The sequence below is a fragment of the Kogia breviceps genome, chromosome 3, assembly GCF_026419965.1.
Source record: "Kogia breviceps isolate mKogBre1 chromosome 3, mKogBre1 haplotype 1, whole genome shotgun sequence".
Lineage (NCBI taxonomy): Eukaryota > Metazoa > Chordata > Mammalia > Artiodactyla > Physeteridae > Kogia > Kogia breviceps.
Window position 1 is genome coordinate 54,972,725 of NC_081312.1, and position 20,112 is coordinate 54,992,836.

The 20,112-nt window shown below is 36.2% G+C and overlaps 1 protein-coding gene across 1 annotated transcript in view; it reads left to right on the forward strand.

The window, feature by feature from the left end:
- Positions 1-20,112, forward strand: part of MIS18BP1 (MIS18 binding protein 1) — a 60,889-nt gene that overhangs the window by 21,603 nt on the left and 19,174 nt on the right. Inside the window, exons 7-10 of the mRNA XM_059058953.2 lie at positions 3,188-3,275; positions 4,775-4,932; positions 8,427-9,291; positions 19,600-19,763. Coding sequence (XP_058914936.1) covers positions 3,188-3,275; positions 4,775-4,932; positions 8,427-9,291; positions 19,600-19,763 — 1,275 coding nt within the window. The remainder of the gene's footprint in view (positions 1-3,187; positions 3,276-4,774; positions 4,933-8,426; positions 9,292-19,599; positions 19,764-20,112) is intronic.

The following is a 20,112-nucleotide window of genomic DNA, read 5'->3' on the forward strand; positions in this document are numbered from 1 at the left end:
TAAAACTTCCGTACAGCAAAAGAAACTGTCAACAAAATAAGGCAACCTACTGAATAGGAGGAGATATTTGCAACTATATTACTGATAAGGGATTAATACCCAAAATATACAAAGAACTCATACAGCCCAATATCATAAAAAGAAACAACCCTATTAAAAAGTGGGCAGAGAATAAATATTTTCCCAAAAAAGACATACAGACGGCCAACAGATATGAAAAGATGCTTAACATCACTAATCATCAGGGAAATGCTAATCAAAACTGTAATGCGATATCACCTCATGCCTGTGAGAATGGCTATTATCCAAAAGACAAGAAATAACATGTGTTGGTGAGGATGTGGAGAAAAGGGAACCCTGATGCAGTGTTGTTGGGAAAGAAAATTCCTTACAGCCACTAGGAAAAACAGTATGGGAGTTCCTCAAAAAATTAAAAGTATAACTACCATATGATCCAGCAATCCAGTTCTGGGTATTTTTCCAAAGAAAACAAAAGCGCTAGTTGAAGAAACAAATGCACCCCTATGTTCATTGCAGCATTATTTACAATAGCCAAGATACAGAAACAACTTAAGTGTCCATAGATGGATGAGTGGATAAAGAAGATGTGGTGGAATTCCCTGGTGGCACAGTGGCTAAGAATCCGCCTGCCAGTGCAGGGGACACAGGTTCAAGCCCTGGTCCGGGAAGATCCCACATGCTGCAGAGCAACTAAGCCCATGTACTACAACTACTGAGCGTACACTTTAGAGCCTGCGAGCCACAACTACTGAGCCCACGTGCCACAACTACTGAAGCCCACGTGCCTAGAGCCCGTGTTCTGCAACGAGAAGCCACTGCAATGAAAAGCCCACCTGCCACAACAAAGAGTAGCCTCCGCTCGCTGCAACTAGAGAAAGCCCATGTGCAGCAATGAAGATCCAATGCAGCCAAAAATAAATAAATAAAATTAATAAATTCATTTTTAAAAAAAGATGTGGGGTGTATATATATATGTATATATATATATGTCTATATATATACACACAAAAGAATATTTTTCAGCCATAAAAAATAATGAAGTCTTGCTATTGTGACAACATGGCTGGACCTAGAAGGTATTAAATTTTAAGTGCAATAAATCAGAGAAAGACAAATAACATATGATTTCACTTGTATGTGTAATCTAAAAAATAAATGAACAAACAGAAACAGACTCATAGATAAAGAGAACAGATGCTTGCCAGAAGGGAGGGAGGTCAGGGAATGAGTGAAATAGGTAAGGGAGGTTAAAAGATACAAACTTCCAGTTACAAAATGAGTCACAGTGATGAAATGTACAGCATGGGGAAAGGACATGTAATCACAGTATTCTAATAGGTTCTGCAGTGGACAATATTCACGTTGTTATAATGATGCAAACAATCTTTGGTATAATTAAAATTATTGTAAAAAATGTGGGGAGAGGGTGAGGAAGGAGAGGTGCAGATGCTAAATCATCTCATAACATTTATAAATTTTAAAATTGCTTTTTTCTTTTTATTGTATCTATATGAGATGCTAAATGTTAACTAAACCTATTGTGGCAATCATTTGACAATATGTAAATCAAACCATCATACTGTACACCTTAAGTTTATACTGTAAAGTATGTCAATTATTTCTCAATAAAACTGTGAGGGGGGCCCTCTTTTAACCACACTTCTTTCAGCCACTGTTGCTCTCATTTACAGCAAAACAGCTCAGATGATGTTATACTTAGATCTAATTCCTCTTGAATTCTTTCTCATTTTTTTCTTGAATTCTCTTTAATCACGCATTAATCCTCAATTCTTCACCAAAACAGCCCTTATCAAAGTCACTGGTGGCCCCCACATTGCTAAATCCAGTGTACACTTGACACAGTTAATCACACCTACCTTCTTGAAACACTTTCTTTACTTGGCTTCTGGAATACTATATTTTCATGCTGCCTCATTCCCTGTTCCTTCTTAGCTTCTTTGCTTATTTTTCTCTTTCTTCTTTGCCTCTAAATGATGGGATAGACTATGGCTCTTTCTATACTCAGTGCTGTGCTGATTTCTTTTAGGCTTAAATCTCATTCATATTTTGACAAATGCCAAATTTTATCTGTAACAAAGAATAGTCCCTGAGCCACTCAACTCATTTTCTGTCTGCTTATTTGACATCTCCACTAGGATGTCTACAGGTGTCTCAGAGTTAATATGTCTAAAACCTGGTCTTCTCCCTTAAATCTGTATAGGCTACAGTCTTCCCCTCTTTCCATGGTTCTAGTGGCTAGCCAACTCCTAGGAGACACCCTTAAATCCTCAGTTTCTCTCACACTCCCATCTAGTACATCAGTACATCCTACTGGCATTATCTCTATGATATATCCAGAACCCAGGCTTCTGCTGCACCGCTGTGGTCTGGACTTTCCTCATCTTTTGTCTGAATCATTGCTGTAACCTCCTAACTGGTGTCATTGTTTCTCCCTATGTACTTCCACAGATTGTTCTCAAAATAGCTAATTCAGTCCTGTTAAAGTAAGTCAAATTCTGTGACTCCTCCACTCAGAATTTTTTTATAGCTTCCCATTTCACCCAAAGTAAAACACTCGGTTTATAAAATGACCCCAAGGCTTTATAATCTCCCCCAACTACCTCTGTTACCTATCTGAGTAGCCTCTCCTCACTCCAACTACACTGATGTCTTTGTCATTCTGCAAACAAGCCAGGCACACTCTTGCCTCATACCCTTTCACTTTGTTCCCTCTGCTTCCACTGCTTTAACCCTATATTGCCACATTGCTCACTCCTTCATGTCCTTCAGGGCTTTACTCAAATGATGCTATTTCTGTGAGAATGTCTCTGTCCTTTATTGAAAAGCTGCCTGCTGCCTTTCTCCTCCTCTAGAATGAACACACTGGTATCCCTATTCCCCTTAACTGCATAATTTTCTCCATAGCATCGATGACCATCTAACAAACGAGATGTTTTACTTATTGGTTTGCCTTCTGTTTAGAAGCCAGTTTTCATGAAGGCAGGGATTTTTGTTTGTTTCGTTAACTGCTGAATCCTCAGTATCTATGACAGTGCCTGGCATATAGTAAGCAATAAGTATATATTTTTAAATTATTTAATGAATTAATGACATCACTTTAAAATCTAGACTTTCAGGTAATTTTTGTTTGTTTATCATTAAATAGGTTACCCAAATTATCTCATAAGGAAATTTATGTTTGGATTTCCAGAAAAATGGAAAGAGTACATTGATAATTTTTTAGAACAGTTAAGGTAAAGTACCTTTGAACTTTTTAAAAAACAACTTTATTGATATATAATTTACATTTGATAAACTGTATCTTTTAGGAATAAAATTTGATGAGCTTTTACAAATGTATATTCTCATGTAACCAATGTAAAGTGGTTTTAATTTGTATTTTTGGAAATGCCAGTGTTGAAGCTGTCTTTGATCATAGACTTTCAGAAGGCAGTAACAGTTTACTAGAACTTCTGTCACATGGAATAAATCTAAAAGGAAAATAAAACCTTTGATGTATTTCAAGGAGTCATCACAGTCACTTACCCTTTAAGAGGCATGTAGCTGTTAAACATGAGTCTGAAGTTCTTGATCTTTTTTTTTTTAAATAATTTTATTTTATTTGGCCACGGGATCTTAGTTCCCTGACCAGGGATCGAACCCATGTACCCTGCATTGGAGCGTGGAGTCATAACCACTGGACCTCCAGGGAAGTCTGGTCCTTTTTTAATTCATTCATTCCCTCAGTAGTTACTAAGTGTCATTTGCTTAGCAGACACTCTATCAGCCTTGGGAAAACAAAGAAGAATTTGATTAAATTTTTTTTTTTTGCTTTGTACTCTTTTTCTTTTTACTTTTGGCTGTGCTGGGTCTTCGTCGCTGCACACGGGCTTTCTCTAGTTGCAGGGAGCGGGGGCTACTCTTCATTGAGGTGCGCAGGCTTCTCATTGTGGTGGCTTCTCTAGTTGCAGAGCACAGGCTCTAGGCATGTGGGCTTCAGTAGTTGCAGCACATGGGCTCAGTAGTTGCAGCATGCGGGCCCTAGAGTGCACGGGCTTCAGTAGTTTTGGCCCGCAGGCTCAGTAGTTGCAGCTTGTGGGCTCAGTAGTTATGCACGGACTTAGTTGCTCCGCGGCATGTGGGAACTTTCCAGACCAGGGATCGAACCTGTGTCCCTTGCCTTGGCAGGTGGATTCTTAACCATTGGACCACGAGGGAAGTCTGAATTTGATTAATTCTTGCCCTTAAAAACTCATAAGGGATAGGTTGTGTAAGTTGACTAATCATGTCACAATGTAATAAGGTATAACAGGGGCTGGCAATTTTTTTCTGTAAAGGGGCAGATAGTATTTTCATGGGTATGCTGCCTCTATCACAGCTACTCGACTGGGCCTTTGTAGTGGAAAAGCAACATAGATAGTACTGAAAAGAATGAATGTGGCTGTGTTTCAATAAACTTTACAAGAACAGACAACTGGCAGAATTTGTCCTGTAATTTTCTTACAATATCAGCTTAAGTGGGAAATACAAGAGCATAGATAAGAAGAACTTAAGAGGTCATTAAGATGTTATACTTAAGTTGTTTGTGGGAGGAAAAGGGTAGAAGCCATGAAAGCTTAAATAATGTAAGATTAAAGGTAATCTGCTGGGGAAAAAAGCTTTATCTGAGGGAGTTTCATTTATTTATTTATGGGTTTAGTTTTTTGTTTTTTGAGAACCAATATTAGAGGAAAAATACTATACTTGTTTTTAGGTCTTGTGAAAAGAAAGAAGGAAAGGCCAGACAAAAACAGAAAACTAAAAGAGTTGTTCCTGACATTCGAAAATCAATGAAAAATGATGCAAGGGAAAAAAAAACAGATGTCCTCCAAAGAGCCACTGCCACTTATGACCTTGATTGTGATCATTTGGGTATGTTTGCTCTTTTCTTCTCTGTTGGTATAGTGGTAAAGTTTTACCTGAGCTCCACACTGTTTAATTGTTTACAATGAATTTAGTATTGAGTTCTTGACTTATACTGCCCTAAAATTCCTGGGTTTTTTTCACTGCTTAAGAGGAGAAACTGCAATGTAGACTGCCTGTAGTCAGCATTCAGCTTACTTCATTAAATTATACCTGTTAATTAATCAGAATACCAAGAACACTGATCAACATAACAATGAAAAATGATTGTTCTTTCAGTTTTCTAGACGTAAGGTATTTAGGCTGCCAGCTTACCTCAGACCTATGTTAGATACCTATATTTTTGTACTAAATATTATTCCTGTTAATAGACAAAACCAGTTTGCTTTCATGGAGGTAATGGCATGTCTTTTTTAATGACTTGCTACGAAGGTAGCTGGCAGAACTGTTCTGTGTCAACTCTACCAAAACTATAATCTGCCTCACATCCACCCAACCCCAAGCTGGAAAAAAGTATTTACAGTCCTTTCTAGATAATATAATGGGTAAAATTCCTAGACTCTGTTGTATAAATTTATGCCAATTCTACCTTGATCTTACAATGAAGAGTTTTACAGAACTTCAAGAGTTCAGGACTGCTTCTGCCAAAAACATAGCACCATACCAGATATAAATGTACCTGTATATCACTCCCCACCCCACCATACCCTATTTCCCTGTCCCCCACCCCCATTGAAACTATGCTCATCCTTTGTAGTACAGAGAAAGGAATAAATATGTGGATGACTGCTTGCATACAGCTAGCAAAAATTCATTCCTTAACTGTTGCTCCATTTCCTTCTCAATCCTTCATTTTATCAAAAGTCATCCTATTTCTCTCGAATTAGGCATACTGCTGTTGTCATTGCTAGACCTCTTCAGTATTCTGGAGTTCTGGGGCTACAGCACCTGCTATATACTTTTTTACTCTGAAATTTAAAAGATCCCTAAAAGTATACCTAACTTTGAATTATTTATTAGTCTTCTTTAGTCTTAGGTCTTATCATCTCCCTAACCCCACTCCTTCCTTTCACTTATAGTACTGTTTTTCAGGAATTTGAGTCAAATTGTGAATATTATTGGTGAAGTATTTGAGAATACAAATGTAAAAGACTAAAGTTTGGTAATTTACATGCCAGCTGTGTCTATAGGAAAATCATTCAACAAACATTTTTAAAGCATCTTCCATGAACCTTGATCTATGTTAGCTGTTACGAACTTAGAGATGAATAAAACGAGATGCTTCTCCTTGAGAAGCTCAGTTTAGGGGAAGATATTCTGTATTCTGTTTTGGATGTATCATTTTTCCAGTGTGATTCATTAGATCATTGTTTTATGAAACTATTAAGACAGTGAGTGTCTTCTTGTCACATACATTATTTTGAGTGGTGGTATTTGATGCTGTTATTGTTTGTATTATTATCATTATCATTATACTTTCCATGGGAAAACCACTGAAATATTAAAAAACCCACATCTAGCATTAAACAACTGAGGTTATGCAAAGGTGCCAACTAATGATAATTTAAGATGATATAATTGTGTTTGTGTATTTTAATGATTTACCTAAAGTTTTGTTTATTTAGTGCTGTAATCTATATATTATAGTATTGCTCTTAAAGTACTTTATTTATGTTATTATACTTAACAGTATATTGTAAATGATTATAATATCAGCCTTCCTCACCATACTGTAATAATCTCAAGAGCAAGGAGGACCATCTATTGTGCATCTTCAAGTACAGACTTCTATGAACTTAATACCATAATTTAGCTTTGTGTAAGCGTGGATTTTCAGAATAATTTCATTGAAATCCTGCCTACCAGAATTTAAAGAACCTTTTCTCTACACATTAGCAAGTTTAAAATTTCATACTGAGTTAAATCCATCAGCTTAATAGCATTTTTTTCTATATTATTTCTTCTAGGTGAAAAGAAATGAAAGTGAGGAACATTTATAAGTGTTTAAAGAAGTAGAGAGGAAACAATACTAACACTACTAACTTCATACAGCTTAGGTTGAAGTATCCAGAATGGTCTGAATCTTTATTCAAATTATTTAATAAAATGAATAAAAATATTCAGAATAAAAAGGTTTTGTTCAAAATTAGAAAGTTCAAAGTTTTCACATTTCCAGTTGAACATTTGAATCATGTTTATATGAGGAATTAGAAGAAAACTTTTCCTTCATATTATGAAGATAACATGATTCCATTGAGAAATCATGTAGAAACTTTCTTGATTACTTTTGTCTAGTGCCACTTCTCCATGAACTATAATTTAGAGGTTTCTTTTTTCCCCAGCATTCAGTGTTACCCATCAGTCTTTCATTTTGTCATTCATCTTGTAAAATGGCATATAATATGTGTAGGTTGTTGGAGTACTTCACTGTGATGATTGGTGTGATGATTTACAATTTATATATATTTATAATTGTATAATTTAAAGTTAGAAATTAAATTAGTTTGGCTTCTGGTTTCCTAAGTTTCAAATTGGAGAGTTTCTCTCATTTTAATTTGCTTTATTTAACCAGTGACACAGTATAATAAAGATTCCCAAGTTCTGCTTTGGTTGTTAGCCCATGATGCTTCATGGAGTTTGGGGGGATTCAGCAAAAATGTATCTCTGTGACCACCACTGGGGATGCACATGGGGCCATGCAGATGGAGTTCTATGTTTTCCTAACTCTACTTAACTAGGATAGCTTCTGTTCCATATATTACATACCTAGTAAGGTTTTAGCAACCCTAGTGGTTTTCCTTATGTCTTCTTAATATTTTACTTCGAAATTTAACAAATATTTAGCATCTGCTATATATGTGAAAGACTGTACTAACTCCAGCAAAAAAAAAATCAAAAATGAAGACGAAATTCTTACCATTAAGAATTGTTTTTCAGTTGAAAGAAGAAAAGTATGTTAATTATAATGTAGGGTACATTGTCAAACATATTATTTGAAAGTATTCTGGAAATTTGAAGGAGAGCTTTCATTCAGTTGAGGGAATCAAGACAAAGTTTGTGGATAAGTGGGTTAGAAAACAGAAATAAAGCAGGTTATAGAACAGAATTGAAGCAGGTGGTAAGTGAAGGAAACTCTCCAAGTAGAGTGAATGACATTAATGAAAGTTGAGAAGCAGTGGATTAACAGACATAGAATATCATTCAGATTTGGGTACAGTGAGCGATTATAACTATATTGAAGACCAGGAAGAGGAACTGTGTACACTAAGTAGACTGTGAGACGTCATGGACAGATTGGTATAAAAATTAGTATATGTTTACAATTGAAGGGGCAGTGATCTGAACAGACCAGTGCTTCAGGAAGGTTAATTTGGAGGTAGGGTTTAAAATGGAGTTTGTGGGGAAAGAAGCAGTATGTTTTATTTGTGAAAATATTTTTTCTATATTTTGTTTGTAGCTAATTTGAAATTTTGATCTTTGGTTTTTGTCTTATGAAATTAAAGAGAGAACTGAAGAATCCAAAGTATCCATTGATATTCTAACATCAAGGGAACAGTTTTTCTCAGACGAAGAAAGAAAATATATGGCTGTTAATCAGAAGAAACCTTATATTTTAGTAACACCACTCAAATCTAAAAAAATTATAGAGCAAAAATGCATGAATTACAATCTGTCCTTTGGCACCATTAAAGCAGTAACAGATTTTGCAGTGCGCAAGCATCAAAAAGAAAGTAAATCAAACTTAAGTGAACCTACAAGTCCAATCAGCAAGCCCACAAAGACTTTAGAAAGTACATTTGAGTATAGTGTGGGTCATAAAAGTAAAAACCAGGAAGATTGTAGTGAATGTGATTTACTCACTGTCAACCAGAAAATAAAAATACCTAGTCCTAAAAAGGAACAAACAGTCACCTCTGACTTTAAGAAAAATACAAGGTTATCAAATTTGAAGAAAACTGAAAATCAAGTAACTGTGTCATTTTACAAGCATCAGTCCTCATCAGATTTGTCTAATGAAGAGAGTGAAAAAGAACAGGAATTTAGAAGGAAAGCTGGGGTTGTTAAGAAAACCAGAGCAAGAAATACCAAAGAAATAGTGGTTCACTTGAGAAAAAGCACAAGAAAAACAAGGACAATCCCAGTGATGTCTGAATCTGAAACTGAAGAGAGTGAAAATGAACTTCATATGAAACTGAAGAAAGCTAGATGTTCTGCTAAAGAAAATCTTCAGAAATCTGATATTAGCAATGAGCTTCCAGTTATTGAGACAATGGGATCTGGCAAGATGAACAGGTATTCCTTAGCATGTTTACCTGGTTTAATTCAGGATGAGGAATGGAATAAGAAAGAATTACAGAAACTTCATTGGTAAGTAGTCAGATTTGACTCTGAAATATCTAGAGTGGCCACAAAACAGTTTACAACATAAAAACTCCAATAACGGGCTGATTTAATGACTTCTATTTGTTAATATGGAAGATGTCATCCAAAAACACATGGAGAGAAATTAAAATTTATATAGAGAGTAGAGGGAGAATACAGATAACTTCTGACTAGGTTCTTTGTGGCCATCTATAGCCTACATGTGAGGAAAGTGAAAGTGACCCTCTTCATTCCTATTTAATATTTCAAGACAGTCCCCTTCCCCTCCCCCCTAAAAAAGGGTAACTGTGAGGGGACAGATGTGTTCACTAATTTGATTGTGGTAATCATTTCACAATGTATATCTATGTCAAATGATCACATGTACACTTTAAATATATACAGGGGTTTTTTGTCAATTACACCTCAGTAAAGCAGGGGTAAACCATTTCAACACAGACAAATGCAGCCCTCTCACTTAGCTTCACATTTTAAGGAATGTTTTATAAGTAAATTTACTATTATAAAACCTTACATTTGAATCCAAATTTATAGATTATTTAATACAGTCTTTCCCCCCTCATTTATGGAAGAGAAATTAGTCTCAAAAATTCAGTGACTTGTCAAAGGTTTCTTAATTAGTGCTGCTTGATAAATCAGGTATGATGAGAATTGGATTTAGCTACATAGACTTGAAAAGCAGTTTCAGTAGTGTGGTAGTTAGTATTGGAAGCTAGATCATAGTTGAGAGATGAAGAGTGAATGAGACAGTAAAGACAACCTAGATGGACAACATAAGAAATTTGGCAATGATAGGGAACAGAAGAATGCATAGTCATAGAAGACAGTGTGAAGATAAGGGAACATGTATGTATGTTTAGTTGCTTGCTTGCTTGCTTGTTTGTAAGGTGACTCATGGCAGAGTATAATGGTATGTTCTTGGAAATGATCTAGTAGAAAGAAAGGAAGATATGATTGATAAAAGAGGGAAGGATAACATAGAAACATGCCATGTTCAGTGTTCCATTCTCTTGTGTACCCCCAACTTTATAACATTTGGAATTCATTTTCAAATCTACCTTCTCTTCCTAAGGCATCTTTGTGCCATGTACTCTTCCTTTCCTGATTTCCTAAATTTTCCTTCTCTAATTTTCAGGCAGAGAAGGTTTTCTTATTCTTCAGACTTCTTGGTTTTGGCTGCTTGCTTTCTAGCAATAGTGTATTCCTCAGTGATCTTTTCATTCCAGAGTTCTACTTTTCCTTTTTGCACAGGGACTCCCAAATCTGTGCCTCTGGTCTTGAATTCTTGTACTTAGGTTTGTATTTCCCTTTGCCTGCTGGACATCTCTACATAAATCTCACCTACAGCTAACTTAATATGTCAAAAACCAATCTTATTTTCCCCTGCCTGTCCACTTTGCCTGACATTCCTGTTTCTGAATATGTAATTCTTCTAGTCAACTAGGTTTAAACTCTTTATTATTATTGATTTTTAATCTAAATTTTTTAATCTAATTTTTTTAAAAATTAAGCTACCAGCTATACTTAGGCAATATTGTGGATTCAATTCTGGACTACTGGAAGAAGGCAAATATCTCAACAAAGAAAGTCACATTAATTTTTTGGTTTCCTGGTGCATATGAAAATTATGTTTACACTATACTGTAGTCTCTTAAGTGTGCAATAGCATTATGTCAAAAACACCAGTGTATATACCTTAGTTAAAAAAATAATTTATTGCTTAAAAATGCTAATCATTTGAGCCCTCAGCAAGTTGTAATCCTTTTGCTCTTGGAGGGTCTTGCCTTGATATTGATAGCATTTTACCCACAGTAGAACTTCTTTCAAAATTGGAGTCAGTCCTCTCAAACCCTGCTGCTGCTTTATCAACTAAGTTTATGTAATATTCTAAATCCTTTGTTGTCATTTCAACAGTCTTCACAGCATCTTCACCAGGAATAGATTTCATCTCATAAAATCACTTTCTTTACTCATCCATAAGAAGCAGTTCCTCATAAGTTCAAGTTTTATCGTGAGGTTGTAGCAATTCAGCCACATCTTTAGGCTCCACTTCTAATTGTAGTTCTCCTGCTATTTCTACTACATCTGCAGTGACTTCCTCCACTGAAGTCTTTAACTCCTCCAAGTCATTCATGAGGGTTGGAATCAGCTTCTTCCAAACTCCTGTGAATGTTGATATTTTAATAGACCTCTTCCCATGAATCATGAATATTCTTAATGGCATCTTAATGGTGAATCCTTTCCAGAATTTACTTTGATCCATCAGAGGAATCACTATCTATGGCAGCTCTAGCCTTAGGAAATATATTTCTTAAATAATAAGACTTGAAAATCAAAATTACTCCTTGATTCATAAGCTGCAGAATGGATGTTATGTTAGCAGGCTGAAAACAACATAAATCTTGTACATCTCCATCAGAGCTCTCAGGTGACCAGGTACACTGTAAATGAGCAGTAATATTTTGAAAGGAATCTTTCTTTCTGAACAGTAGCTCTCCACAATGGGCTTAAAATAATTTAGTAAACCTTGTTGTAAATAGATGTGCTGACCTCCAGGCTTTGTTATTCCATTTATAGAGCACAGGTAGAGAAGATTTAGCATAATCTACCTAAGGACCCTAGAATTTTCAGAATGGTAAATAAGCATTGGCTTCAACTTCAAGTCCCCTGCTACATGAGCCTGTATCAAGAGAGTCAGCCTGTCATTTGAAGCCAACCATTGACTTTTCCTCCTTAGCTATAAAAGTCATAGATGGCATCTTCTTCCAATAGAAGACTGTTTTGTCTGCATTGAAAATCTGTTGTAGTGTAGCCACGATCATTGATGATCTTAGCTAGAGCTTTTGGATAACTTGCTGCAGCTTCTACATTAGCACTTGCTGCTTCACTTTGTACTTTTATGTTATGGAGACACTTCTTTCATTAAACCTCATGAGCCAACCTCTGCTAGCTTCAGACTTCATCTGCAGCTTCCTCACCTCTCTCACCCTTCAGAGTATTAAAGAAAGTTAGGACCTTGCTCTAGATTAGACTTTGGCTTCAAAGAATCTTGTGACTGGTTTGATCTTCTATCCAGATCGCTAAACTTTCTCCATATCAGCAATAAGGCTATTTGTTATCATTTGTGTGTTCACTAGAGTAGCACTTTTAATTTCCTCCGAGCACTTTTTCCTTTACATTCACAACCTTGCTAACTGTTTGGCACAAGAGGCCTAGCTTTCAGCCTGTGTCAGCTCTTCACATGCCTTCCTCACTAAGCTTAATCATTTCTAGCTTTTGATTTAAAGTGAGAGACCTGCAACTCTTCCTTTCACTTGAACATTTAGAGGATATTGTAGGCTTATTAATTGGCCTAATTTCAATATTCTTGCATCCTCGGAGAATAAGGAGGCTCAAGGAGAGAAAGAGAGAGACGGGAATGGCTGGTCAGTGGAGCAGTCAGAACACACACATTTATCAATTAAATTCACTGTCTTATATTCACGCAGTTCATGGCACCCCAAACAATACAGGACTAGCATCACAGCTCACATAACAAATATAATAATAATGAAAAAGTGTGAAATATTGTGAGAATTACCAAATGTGACAGAGTCATGAAGTGAGCAAATGCTGTTGGAAATATGGCACCAATAGACTTGCTCAACACAGGTTACCATAAACCTTCAGTTTGTAAAAAACACAGTAAAGCAAAGGGCAATAAAACGAGATATGCCTGTACAGCCTTTTTCTTAACACTACTCTTTCTTTCAGACCTTTATTGCCTTTTGCCTGAACTGTGGAAGTAGCCTTGTGTTTGTACTTTATTCTCTTCATCTGAGTAATCTGTTTTATACAACTCCTGATTAGTCTTTTTTTTTTTTTTTTTTTTTTTCTTGCGGTACGCAGGCCTCTCACTGTTGTGGCCTCTCCCGTTGCGGAGCACAGGCTCTGGATGCGCAGGCCCAGCAGCCATGACTCAAGGGCCCAGCCGCTCCGCGGCATGTGGGATCCTCCCGGACTGGGGCATGAACCTGTGTCCCCTGCATCGGCAGGCGAACTCTCAACCACTGCGCCACCCGGGAAGCCCCCAGATTAGTCTTAATGTATAGTTGTGGTTCTGACACATCAAAAATCTTCACTTGAATTCTTGCTCAAATTCAAATTATATAAAGATTTCTTCTGCCTTGCCTTGAGCGTAATAGTTGACCTCAGTTATCCTTTCCAGCTGTATCCCCCATTATTTCCTTTAATATAGATTGTCAACCTTTGCTGTATGTTCAGATCATGCAAGGAGATTTTTAAGTGCCTGGACTACAGAAAATGCCAGCTCCCAGTAAGATGAGTAAGCATACTCTGCTCTGTTTCTTCTATGCAGCTGTAACACCTGGACAGAATTCTTGGAACAGCTTTTTGTTGACTCAGGAAGATAAAAACAGGTTGATTGGAGGAGACTAGAATTTTAAGAACCACCAAACTGGAAGTGAATTTCCAGTTTTTCCTCTAGATATTCCCCCAAGCTAAACTCAAGGCCACGTAAGACCAGGAACGGGGCATTGAGGCAAGACAAAGAGAGTTCAAAGAGAATCCCTTCAGTTATGACTTGAACAGGAAGGGGGACTACTAACACTCAGAAACAGGAGAGGAAATCTCTCAGTTGTTTCTTTTTCTTTTCTCCTTTCTCTTATAAACCAGTACCCATACAATCCAACAGGAGCAAGCATCACAGCATCAGTTGGGGCCCACACATACCTAAAACTCTGAAAGTGCGGAACCTTCCTCTCTAGTTCGAGTAGAGGTCTCAAAAGGGTGGGGCAAACCATTTTGCAATTTTCTCTTTCTGTCCTCTGCTTGGCACTGGAGAAAGATACAATTGTATAAAGTGTGCAGCAGAGCTGGGTAACTAAAACCCCATGTTTCTGCCAGAGAATCAAAAATGGGAACCCTAGGGAACCAAAGATTGCAGAGAGGGAGGACCTAGGGAAAGCAACCCTATAAAGTTGTTTATGAACTTTTAGGCTTACCCTTGGGTTGCCCATTTGTGGATCTGATCCTAAACAGCATACCCAAGACTTTGAGAACTGAACTAAATGGTAGACCACCACGTGGTTTCCAGGCCAGCCACCCAGTGTCCAACAAGCAGTATATCCTAATAGCACTGCAAAGCTTTAAAAATGGAACAGACACTGAAATTGCAACCACAGAAGACTGACTGGAATTTATAGCTCAGGTTACAGCCAGGTTGGTTGCCTGCTAAAACAAAAATATTAATATTCTCTATAAAATATATATAAGACCCAGAGTTTTATAACTCTGGGTCTTATATATATTCAAAATGCCTAGGAAATAATCCAAAATTACTTAATGCCTAGGAAATAATCCAAAATTACTTAGCATACAAAGAACCAGGAAAATTTCAACTCTTAGGGAAAAAATAATCAACAGATGCAAATGCTGGGATGACACAGATGTTGGAATTATCTGACAAGATTCTGAAGCAGGTATATAAAAATGCTTCAGGAACTAAAAGCAAACATTCTTGAGCAGAAATTTATATTGTCTCAGCAAGAAATAGAAAATGTAAATAAGGATCAAATGGAAATTTTAGAACTGAAAAATAAGATAATCACAATTTAAAACTCATTGGATAGGCTCAATAGCAGAATGAGGTGAGATGAGAGAGGAAAGAGGCAGTCAGTATCAGGAATGGAGGAATAGGAAGACAGATGGCAACTCTGGGTAAATATAATAGACTTCTCTTGAGTTTTTGTAAATGTTTAGCGGTTTAAGGCAAATATTGCATTGCATGATGGAGTTCTTCAGTATTTATAAATGTGATACAGAAGACAAGAGAGGAAGAGGCTTATATGATGGTAAGATTTTACTTGAAGCAGTAAGATACTGATTCTAAGTTGACTGTTCAGTATGTATATAGTAAACCCCAGAGCAGCCACTAAAAAACTACACATATCTTCAAACATATAATAGATAAATTAAAATACTAAAAAAAAAAAAAAGGCAGAAAAAGGAAATAGAAAACAGGAGGAACAAAGAAAAACAATTCCATTAATTATGTTAATAATCTAAATGCACCATTTAAAAGATTGTTAGAATGAATTTAAAAACATGATCCCACTGTGTTGTATAAAGGAAACTCACTTCAAATAGGACATAGGTAAGTTAAAAGTGAAGGGATAGATACATACCATGCAAACTCAATAGATAGCCGGAGTGGCTATACTAATTCTAATCAAAGATTTCAGTATGAACAAACATCAGGGATAAAGAAGGACATTACAAAACGATAGAAGTGCCATTTCACCAGGAAGACTTAACAATCCTAAATGTGTATGCACCTGAGAACAAAACCTCAAAATACATGAATCAAAATCTGACAGAACTAAAAGGAAAGTACTGAACTGAAAAGAGTCAAATCCACAATTATAGTTGGAGACTTCAGTGTTCTTCTCTTGGTAATTGATGGCAGTAGTAGACAGATAATTAGTAAGGGTATACAAGAACTGAACAACACCATCAACCAACTGTGCTAGCTGACATTTTGGAATAGTGTACCCAACAGGGAAAAACACATTATTTCTAAGGATAGGTGGATCATTCAGTAAGAAAGAACATTTACTAGGTCATAAAACAAATCTTAATGAATTGAATATAACTGAAGTTATATAAAGGGTGTTCTCTGGCCATAATTGAATTAAACTACAAGTCAGTAAAAGAAAACAAAAAATTCCAAGTGGTTGAAAAATAAATAACACACCTATAAATAATCCATGGGTCAAAAAGGAAGTCTCAAGGGAAAATATTCTGAACTGAACAACAAAGAAAATATATCAAAATTTGCAGTGTGAGCCCAAAAGTTCATAAACAATGTTACAGTTTGGTTTTACATAGCTCATTTCTCTGCCTGATTTTCATGATACTTTCTTCATAAATGAAATTGTGGTATGATCTTATAGTGAATGGGCTACTGAGTAATAAAAGGGAAGAACTATTGATACTTGTAACCACTTGAATGAATTTCAGAGGTATTATGCTGAGTGAAAAATGCCAGCCCAAAAGGTTACATACTATATGATTCCATATATATTATGGTCTGGAGAAGACAAAACTAAAAAGAAAGAAAATGGATCAGGGATTTCCAGTGGTTATAGTGGTGGACCACAGAGGGGTAGCACTGGGAGTTGTTTTCAGTCTGATGGAACTGTTCCATCTGTTCTGTTATATATCTGTTAAGATTCATAGAACCATACCCCAAAAGACAATTTTACTTAAAATGTTTAAAAAGTGCCTAGACTGCATACTATTAAAATATTCAGATATGGCAGGTTTGGGTTATGCTTCTCTAGTTTTTTACAGCTTTGACCTGCAGCTATTTCTTTGAAATTCACTGTACTATAAATATGAACTATTTATCATTCCCTAACCATATGTAGTTCTTCCTTGTCTTCATTTCTTTGCCAATATTGTGGCCTCATTTTCACCTGTTATATTTTTATCCATCCTTCAAATTTTATCTCACATGTCACCTCCTCCCTGTAACATTTCCTTGTTATCACCTATTCCTACTTTCCACTCAGTTAGATGTAATGCCTCTTTCTTACAAACAACATAAAGCAATTCTAATGCTGACTTCAAAGCAAAATAATCACATGAGGAGCTTTTGGAAAATGCAAAGGATTGCCGCCCCAGACCTACTGTATTGAAATCTTCAGGGATAGAGTGCATGAATCTGTTTGCTTATTTTACTTGCTTGCTTGCATTTTGCTATAAGCTCCTTAAGTGATTCTTGGTTGCAGCCCACTGTTTTGTACCCCCCCCCCATCATGCTTATAACCTAGTAGGGTAAACAGATATTAGCAAATAATCCCTGTAAGAAGTTTATGACAGTATTTGTCAGGGAAATCTGACTTAGTTTAGGCAGATACTAGAACTAAGATTTGAAGGTTAAATAAGAAGTATTTAAGCCAAAGATTCATGATAAGTACGTTTTTAATTAAAACTATGTAAAAGTAGAAAGTAAGAGCATATGTAAAAATACTGAAGGCCAAAATGACTGGCATACAGAAAGTGAGGGAAGAGCAGTAGAGGATGAGAATAGACAGGCAAGGAAGAACATAGGTCATATTTCGGTTTTTATGCTTAGAAATGATGAAGTGATTTTTAAGTAGGACTGGAGTGATATGATTACATTTGCCTTTTTAAATTATCTGGGATTAACTAGAGGAGATGTGTTCATTACAGACTAATTTCTTATTAAGTGCATTAAGTATTTTTATTATGGCAAAATAGTCCTTTTAGGCAATCCTAGACTTGCATGTTAGCTATGTACACAGATAGGGAAGCTTGAGCCCCCTCCCTATAGTTCTCCACTTTAGAACACATGTGGAATGATTAATTATGCAAGAGTAGAACATTTGTTAAGTTTTCAATGCCCATAAGTATTTGTTCTCCTTTTATGCATCGAGTGAGTGGTATTCTATAGTTAGATCATATCTGTTCACAAAAGTTTATTCTTAAATTTTCAGGAATTTTACAAATTAAATGTTTCAGAATCATTATTAAAAATTAAATTATATAAACAAAAGGTTAAATTTATTAGAAACAAACTAAAACTCTAAACTCATCACTTCCTAATTATTTTACTATATTTTATTATCTGTGCCCTTGAGGTTGTTTACATGTGTCGTTATCTGTGTAGTGGAAATTCTGTATAGTTGTATGCTGTTGCACATTTCTTACTCCATGTTGGTAACTTGAAATCAGACACAATAGGAGTATTTACAATATGGAAATTGACAAACACTACAAATTAGGGCTTTTTAACCCCAGAGAACTAGTTGTTAAAAATTTACCAGCATAACACTGCATAGGTTAATTGGTGAGTTAAATAGATCTTTTCTGGCAAAACTATCAGCCTAACCACAATATATAAAATCTCTTGGAGGGGGAGGGCAGTAATATGTATACCAGGTTCTAAATACAGTAAGTCCCTTACATCCAAATCTTCAAGTTGTGAACTTTCAAAGATGCGAACATGTGTTCACATGTCCAGTCACATAAGTTAGTTCACATGTCTGGTGTATATTGCCATGTGTGCATCCTTTACAAGTAGTTGTGCTTTTGTGTGCTTTAGTGTACAGTACTGTATCATGTACAGTAGTACTGTATTGAGTACAGTAGTACAGTATCTTTATTTCAAGCCCAGGATGTCTGGAAGCAAGCGTAAAAGCAGTGGTGATGTAGCTGGTACTACTGTACTTTTCAAGGTACTTTTAGTGTAAGAGTAAAAATGTTTTATTTTTTGTGGGGTTTTTTTTTGTGTGTGTGGTACGCGGGCCTCTCACTGCTGTGGTCTCTCCCATTGCGGAGCACAGGCTCCGGACGCACAGGCTCAGTGGCCATGGCTCACGGGCCCAGCCGCTCCACAGCATGTGGGATCTACCCAGACCGGGGTACGAACCTGTGTCCCCTGCATCGGCAGGCGGATTCTCAACCGCTGCGCCACCAGGGAAGCTCCATGTGTTTGTTTTTTATGTATTATTTGTGTGAAAACTAATATAAACATATTACAGTACAGTACTATATAGCCAATTGTGTTAATTGGATACCTAGGCTAACTTTGTTGGACTTACCAACAAATTAGACTTAAAAATGCAGTCTCAGAACGGAATTCGTTCATATGTAGGGGACTTACTGTAATCATTTGCAATGAGATTTTAGAATATAACTCGTTTGTTAAATTGGGGAACTACCTTATATTGACTTAGTTTTTTTCTATTTCAATTTTCATTTCCCTCAATTAAGTATTATATCTAAAATATTGTGTTCTATAAATTATAATAGAAAGAAAGCAAGCGTAATACTTTTTAATAAGAGTTTGTAACATGGAATATATAGAAACTAGGAGCTTGTCTTCCAATATAGTTAGCACCAGTAAGATTTGTGCAGCAGTGTACAAAAGTTAGTCATGCTAGAGTCCCCCTGGAGATCTAATCACTGATTAGTTGGACTTAGGAAAAAATGTTGAAAGATTGAGCATGGTTTTTCAGGTTTAATAGGCTACAAAAAATAGAAGGCATCTACTAGATATGTACACTTACGTCTTTGTATTTTAAGCATTAGAGTAAGTTATTAAGTGGAGAGAATACTGTCTTCTTCCTAAATAGTTATCTAGAATGATTTTGATAAAATTCCTTCAGCTCAGTAATTCTCCTTGATTTAGTGGTATGCCTTCAGAAGGTTATTTTTTTGTTGAGTTGAATTTCTTGTTCTTTAACTGTTTTTGGTCTTCCATAGTGCTTTTACATCTCTTCCAAAGCACAAACCTGGTTTCTGGTCAGAGGTGGCTATGGCTGTAGGTTCTCGATCTGCTGATGAATGCCAGAGGAAATACATGGAAGATCCCCGAGGAAAAAGATCTCAGAAACATGTCACCAAGGAAAAGCCAGTCAAACCCAAAGGTAATCTTTGTAGGAAATAGTTTTTTCCTAGTTCTCAGTATCGATTTCTTTTTTTTGAATTTTATTTTATTTTATTTTTATACAGCAGGTTCTTATTAGTCATCCATTTTATACACATCAGTGTATACATGTCAATCCCAATCTCCCAATTCATCACACCACCACCACCACCCGCCACTGCTTTCCCCCCTTGGTGTCCATACGTTTGTTCTCTACATATGTCTCTCAATTTTTGCCCTGCAAACTGGTTCATCTGTACCATTTTTCTAGGTTCCACATATATGCGTTAATATGCGATATTTGTTTTTCTCTTTCTGACTTACTTCACTCTGTATGATAGTCTGTAGAT